The sequence below is a fragment of the Electrophorus electricus genome, chromosome 14 (assembly GCF_013358815.1).
Source record: "Electrophorus electricus isolate fEleEle1 chromosome 14, fEleEle1.pri, whole genome shotgun sequence".
Lineage (NCBI taxonomy): Eukaryota > Metazoa > Chordata > Actinopteri > Gymnotiformes > Gymnotidae > Electrophorus > Electrophorus electricus.
The window spans coordinates 11,651,539-11,659,223 of record NC_049548.1 but is presented as its reverse complement, the minus strand read 5'-3'; the positions used below and the strand labels follow the sequence as shown (position 1 = coordinate 11,659,223).

Sequence of the window (7,685 nt, the reverse complement as noted above, 5' to 3'; positions counted from 1 at the left end):
CTTTTTTATGAAGCTAATCAGTCCTCAAATGAAATCAGTTTCAGCATGACAGTCTGAGTAACGGGGGAGGTGGGGGGAGAAAAAAATTGCTTCTGGGAAAGAGACCTGTATGTGTGGATCAGTTTTTGGTTTTGTTTTAAATGTGTGTTAGAGGCTGGGGCTAATACCTTAAAAGTTAACCCCTATTAAGATCAATCTTGCTAGTTTTTAATTAATGCTTATTTTAAAAACAAACTGATGAACCACTCATGAAAACGGTAGAGTAATATCATTGAACATTTTTAAACATGCGCTTTATAACAGAAAGGAAAACAATATGTCAATTACATCTGTACGACAAGATTTAAAACTCCTAGACTCGTCCCTATCCAGACCATACACATGGCATGGTACTGTTATGCATCCCTGAGACTGCTCGCCAAATTCCATCAGGCAGATTTCGACACTCCAAAGAGACATGGGGTCCTAGGCTCGCGCCCGACGTCATGAAGACGCGCCGCGCTGCCAGTGCGTCTCCTTCAGATCACCCTCGAGCCGGCGAGTCACGGGAGAGCTGACTTTTGCCACTCGCAGCTGAACCTACCGGCCCAGAATTACAGGTAGGACTTTAGGCGTTGTCCCGATACCACATCCGATGGTTAATCAGTTGTACAAATCACTAGGTGTAGCAGCGGCAAGTAAATGCACTTTGACTGTGAGGGTGAACGGCCTGTTTGACATGACAGCCGTAATTCCCCTGATGCACACCTAGTCAAGACATCACTTATTCTATATTTTTTGCTTGGTCATTGGTTTAGCTCCTATTTTAGCTGACTGTTTCCTTAAAGTACTTCTGAGTGTAGCACTGCAAATCCAGCTAGCTAAATGAAAACGTGGCTCGCCTTTGTGTGTTTTTCTTCGTTTTTATCTTGATCTGACAATAACCGGCCAATAGTGATCAAAATTAATCTAACATGCCTAGATCATGGTGTAACTATATACTGACACTGTTTTAAGTGTAGTTAGCTTCTTGTATACAGGTATAAAAAGCTAGGTCAGGTAGCTAGCTATATCCGTTAGCTATTTACGAGCACATTAACGTTGCCAATACAAAATGCATTACAAAATGTATCGTTCGTCTCATTAGTCGTTGAGCAGTTCATTCATCAGGCTTCTGTATTCAGTCTATCTTCGTGATACTAATTATACGAAAAGTGCACGAGCACAACTCGTAAGTTTACAATGGTTAGACACACAAGTACAGAATGGGGCGTCTATATACAGTCATTTCGGGAAACTGCAAAATGATCCCAACCAAAAACTCCCAGAAAGATGTAAAGCCGTAGGGTGATTAATAGAACAAAAGGAATTATGTATTACGGAAGGCGCTTTTGATTCATACGTCTGAGGTTGCTGCATTGTCTTTCAGATCTGTAGAATGTCTACATTCTGTGGTTGTGTAAACATGTATGAAATGCTCACTATATTTTGTTTTGTTTTTTGTTTTTTTCTCCCCCTGTCCGTCCCAGCTGAAATGGCGATTCCTCCAGCATACGCTGACCTTGGCAAATCTGCAAGGGACATTTTCAATAAGGGATATGGTAATGGCTTTGCTGCTCATCACTTGTTACTGACCTCACTACTGGTCTCACTGTAAGCTGTGGAGACCACTGTACTTTGTTCTAATGCAGCTGATTGTGCTCTTCATGGGCTTTGCTCAGTCTGTGGATGTGTAAAGTTTTCTGCTTTAGAACAGGGATAACAGTGTTGCATTGTGGTACTTCATCTAGGCAAGCAAAAGGTCTTCTTAAATGTGATTTTGTGAAACAATACTGCACATACAATAATCTCCATCAATACACACATAAAACAGGGTATGAAGTGTGTGTGTGTGTGTGTGTGTGTGTGTGTGTGTGTGTGTGTGTGAGCAAGCAAGCAAGCATCCCACACATCACAATGGCATTCAGTTCAATGTATTTTCAGTTAGTCATTCAAGAATAGAACTAATTTTACTTGTTCTGGTGGAAGAAGAGTCCTTGCTGAACATCTGCATTTTAATCAATTTTCCTCAGATTTGACTACTATCCTAAATTTTCTCTTTTTTTCCCTGGTAGGTTTTGGGCTGGTGAAGCTTGATGTGAAGACCAAGTCAGTCAATGGAGTGGTATGTAAAGCAGTAGATCTATGAACTGGCTTCATTGCTCTTTAAGCCCTAGGCTCACAGCTTCTTGCTGTTTTGACCCTGAATGTAATCAGGAGTTCAAGACATCTGGCTCGTCTAACATGGACACGAGTAAAGTAATCGGGAACCTGGAGACCAAGTACAAATGGGATGAGTACGGGCTCACGTTTACCGAGAAGTGGAATACAGACAACACACTCGGCACGGAGATCACTGTGGAGGACCAGGTGTGCATGCACGTTATATATAAGAACCAGATTATCTTGTGTATGTGTGCTCTCTCTCACTCTCTCCCTGGTCAAGAGGCTGTTGTGTGTATTCTTTCTCTCTATATATCTGATGTATGTGTGCATGTGCACACATATATGCCAGGAACAGGTGCACACATGTATGCCAGGAACAGATGCACAACATGCCTACACCAGGATGAGAGAGATTCACAAACATTCATACATACTAAACACAGCACAATTGCATAATGTCTGTGAGCTCTTCTGTTTAAGCATGTTCTAATTGGCTAAACTGGGTCTGTAAACTGCTTTACCCTTTATAGATAACCAAAGGCCTGAAGCTGACATTCGACACAACATTCTCTCCAAACACAGGGTAAGGCAACCCTCTTCACTGCAGTTCTGACCACACATGGCGGTTTAAGGCAGAGGCATTCAACACTACCTCAACACTATCTTGGACGTCAAACCCAGCTCCTGTATAGAATTTTGTAATCACTGGAAGTTAATGATGTCCATAAAGGGAGGGTGAACACCTTGTAACATTTGGCCATTGAGGCCTGTGATTTAAATGCCTTGTTGTATTGACTTCAATTAATGACAAGTAAAAATTCAGGGTGCGGAGTTGAATAACACTACTAGTTAAAATCTCTGGGTGGTACCTCTCCTCTGTGGCAGGAAGAAGAGTGGTAAAGTAAAGACAGCCTACAAGTGTGAGCATGTGAATGTGGGCTGTGACGTCGACTTTGACTTCGCTGGCCCATCCATCAGTGCTGCCGGTGTCCTGGGCTACGAAGGCTGGCTTGCCGGCTATCAGATGACCTTTGACACCGCCAAGTCCAGAATGAAACACAATAACTTTGCTGTGGGCTACAAGACCAGAGACTTCCAGTTGCACACCAATGTGTGAGTGTTCTTGCATACAGGAGGCCTGTCTAGAAAGATCCTTCCAACCATTGGTTAGTTGGATGAGGTGGTGTGGGTTAGGGTGCAAAGTAAACTACATGAATGCTACTCTGTGGTTGAAGGGAGAATGTGATATAAAACTGCATTAACACTGGTGGGAAGACTGACCCAGCTGGGATTAGGGCTGCAGCTATCTGCTCATCATGGGTGTCTTTGAGCTCAAGCATCAGAAAAGGGTGGACATTATTATACTCAATGTGTTTCTTTGCCCCCTGACGTTGCATGAAAAGTTGTGGTTGGATGTATTCGCCTTGGAGGATGCATGTGACAGCTCTCCCCCTCACTGTTTGGCAGCTGTTGTCTGATGGATGAAGGGTGGGAATTGGATATGAATAATTAGAGAGAAAAATCAATGTGAAAATTTGAGGGGGGGAAAAAAATAAAATATACAAGAAATAAGTAAATGTGTTTGTGTATAGGAACGATGGTGCTGAGTTTGGAGGCTCTATTTACCAGAAGGTGAGTGATAAGTTGGAGACAGCAGTGAACCTGGCCTGGATGGCTGGCAGCAACAGCACACGCTTCGGAATTGCAGCCAAGTACCAGCTTGATTCCTACGCTTCCATCAGTGTGAGTATCTCTGTCTCATGCACACACTCTCCAGTGCCTCCACCAGTATAACATCCTCACTCACCCCTTAATATAAACCCACCTCATCTGTGCCTTTATCAGTGTCGGGATAAAGCTCTCTGTAGTCTGTTGTGGGGCTCCACCATCATTAGCATTGAGTTGCAAGGCTCTCCTCCCTGCACCTGTACTGATCCACCTGTCTTTGCTCTGTAGGCTAAAGTGAATAACTCCAGTCTGGTTGGAGTGGGCTACACACAGACGCTCAGACCAGGTGAGTTTCACCCTTCTACATTTCATTCTGCTGTGCAACCCAGAACTACACTAAAATAACCTTTATATGAACACTTGCAGAGTGACATACTGATGGGCTACAGTTGCGCGCGCGTGTGTGCGTGTGTGCGTGCGTGCGTGCGTGTGCGCGTGTGTAGGGGTGAAGCTGACGCTCTCTGCTCTGGTGGATGGAAAGTGCATCAACTCTGGAGGCCATAAACTGGGCCTGGGGCTGGAGCTGGAGGCATAACAAGTTCCATCATGAATACTGCACACTCTCCCCTGATCTACCTGTGTCTCTCTCTCTCTCTCTCTCTCTCTCTCTCTCTCTCTCTCTCTCTCTCTCTCTCTCTCTCTGAAGAGATGATGGATATCTAAGGAAAGTGGGTCATCTGTCTTAGGTTCATGTGGAAGTCAAAGACCCCTAGTGCTCCACACACACACTCACTCTGGCTGTGCGCAATCATTAAGCACACCCCCCTGCAGCCTTCCTGACTTGTATTGTCTGTGGTTCCTTCTTTACTCTGTGCGCCTCACTGCCACCCTGCTGTGTTGCTGAACTACATCTCTCTCCAGACCAACACAAGGTTTGGGTTTGCACCTTTGACATCTCTCACCCCACAAGCAGGCTCTGAACAGACTTTGTTACCCGTATACACCTGTTTGCTGCAGTTACGGTCTTCTGAACATAGAATTACTGTAAACTTACCTTTGTGTTGTAGAGAATCAACCTCCTCTCTGCTTTTAAAGGAAAAATGTGTCTGTTTAGCACATTGATTGTACCACCCCTGCTCCTGAGGTTTTATATTTGCATAAATTCCCATTTTTGGCTTCATACAGTTTTGGAAAGTGTTTTCGTACTTACCAAAACCATTGGCCGTTTTTGCTTTTGTCTGTAGTGCTCTCCAGGTTTTCATTAAATCGGATGCAGTTGTATTCACATGTGGAATGCCAACTGTAGATCACTTTTTACTTGGTTTGTGCTTTATAGGAATGCAATCCAATAACATTACTTTTTATCCATTGAAGAAGAGATTTAATTGAAAGGATATTTTGCATTGGTCATATTTTTCCATGCTCACTGATGCATGTCATTTAGTGCTTGATGCAACATAGAATTTTAAGCTTTATAGGAGCCTTATTGCAGACTATTTTGTTTAATATTCAGAATACAACTTGCAATAAAAACCTTTGGTGTGAACTACTGTCATTTCTTAAATTTATTTAATAAAGCATTGACCTCATTTAAGGACTAAACAATATATAGAGTCTGCTACTCTTGATATTGTGTACCGTTGTAGGGAAGAATCAATCCATCTGTTTATATTTGACCAGATTTATGTTCTTCCTTACAGACTTTTTGTTTACCCAATAATCTTCAGACAACCATTAAATGGATTTTCAGTGATGAAAGCTGGACCTTTTTAAGGAAGTTACAATGCAAACATTAGCTTTGCAAAAAAATAGGCTTAAAGCATGCTGGTTTTACTAACAAGCTATTTTTTTGCCCTCTGGCCTATTATTTCTTAAGTTATGCATGTGTACCTCTGTAAGCATTAGATATTTACAGGTTTTACATGTTGTCACTGACTTTGTGTGCATGTAGTATTTACTGTTGAGTTGTTTTTGACAAACACCACATGCAGACTCACTCCTTGCATAGTCTGAAACCTCACCTGGGAGTGGTCCTGTACAGAAATGGACTCAGACAGGTGCATATTATAACCACCATGCAATAGGCCACTGTGCTCAATCCCAGTTCTCAAAGCACTTCAAACAGGCAATCAGGAAAACTGAAAATGTGGTACATTTAGAGATATGGTCCAAGAGAAAAACATGCCCTTTAGGGAACACTGGGATATTCTGTAATATTGCAACCATAATGTATGTATGTTACATATGTATGTATATATCCGCAGCCTCCATTCGGAGTTTGCGTCTCTATGCGTCCGTCTGTCCACATGCATCCCCAGCCTCCATTTGGAGTCTGGGTCCCCATGCATCTGTCAAATGTGTTTATTCACCATCTCCAAAGAAGGTACTTTAGCCATTAAATTTTAAAGGTCCTGACATGTCACTGATCATTAGAGACAACGAAGATTTAACCAATTGGCTATAGAAAAAGACATATGGCACTTTGTTTACATTTCTGCCTAGTCACAAACGGTTGGATCATTGCTTCTCTGAGGGTCTATCAATCCTTGCATTATCTGTTCCAGTGTGGTGAAGGTCAGGCCTCCCAAATCAGAGTGTATTCCCTTGCAAAGGCTTAAAAAGAGGCTCTCTTACACACACAGCCAGAGCACTTTGCATAATACTTAGCATCTTAATTATAAACAAAGTAATAACATGAGTAAAATAATGTATGAATGAAATATAAAGAAGTGTGTATATTAACACACTATAATATATACGCTGTGTATGTAATCATTAGGGATACCTGCGCTTTCCTTCAATCAGAGGCCAGGTGACAGCTGTGATCCATAATAGATTGCACCACTAAAATTCACTTAGGTGAGTGTGTAAATGTAAGATGGATCATTGGGTTAGATTAGAATTTTGCAGCCTTGAACCAAGGTTGTGTGAAAGAAAAGCTTTGCTTTTGAATCTCTTATGATACATTCCAGTTGTGCTTGTTTCTGATGTAAGTTTCTTTAAGTTGAACGCAGCCCTGTGGGTATGTGGAAAGATCCAGTGACCAGGAGGGTGACATTAACTGCTCAGATTAACAGAGCTCAACATTGCAGTCAAAAGACAATAATGGAAATACAGAAGCACTGCTTGAAACAACTGGAGATTTAGTCTCTCCCAGCCAACAGCCCTCTGCATTTCTGCAGGTGCAATGAGCCATTAGACCCTTATTTTAGTCATTTCCTTAAGATGAGAGGGCAAACATATCAAGAATGCCACAAGTCCATGCATTCACTACGCTGTGATTCAACCTACAGGCTAGTGGTACAGCAGTGGGGATTTCCAAGGCTTATATAAGGCACCATGATTATAGAGTAGAAATATGTAAATGCCAGAGATCACTTGGACACTACTCTATATATACTTCATAGTCCAGTGTAACTCAATGCATTAACCTGCACAGACACAAGATCCCATTCCAATAGAACATACAGGATAAAATTAATGAGGGGTTTGAACTTGTGATCCATTGAATACTTTCAACAACTGATTAAGTCACCTGATAAATTCAGGCTGTTCTGAGGGCAAAAATAGCTTCAACAGAATATTGGGGAGTCTTTCCTGCTGTTTTGTTCTGTCACTGATTTTTTTAATGTTGCTGTCTTTGTACTTTAACTAATAAAACATGAAGATAATGTTTCTTATTATTGCCTTCAGAAAGTATTATAATCTATGAATATATAACCATATATTGATATCACATATCTTTGCCTTTAGAGCAGCCTCGGTCCTTCCTGGGATGCAAGTCCAGGACCTTGAGTAGAATGATATTGTATCATTCTTCAAGGAGGAAAAAC

General features: G+C 41.8%; 1 protein-coding gene across 1 annotated transcript; it reads left to right on the top strand.

Moving 5' to 3' along the window:
• The first annotated feature begins 498 nt into the window (after positions 1-498).
• Positions 499-5,398, top strand: LOC113576328 (voltage-dependent anion-selective channel protein 2-like). Its single transcript, XM_027008333.2, has 9 exons — positions 499-599; positions 1,509-1,580; positions 2,094-2,143; positions 2,236-2,388; positions 2,715-2,767; positions 3,070-3,297; positions 3,777-3,927; positions 4,141-4,198; positions 4,356-5,398. Exons 2-9 carry the CDS (start codon positions 1,514-1,516, stop codon positions 4,445-4,447), a joined length of 852 nt encoding a protein of 283 aa, XP_026864134.1. The 5' UTR covers positions 499-599; positions 1,509-1,513; the 3' UTR covers positions 4,448-5,398.
• Positions 5,399-7,685: the final 2,287 nt, after the last annotated feature.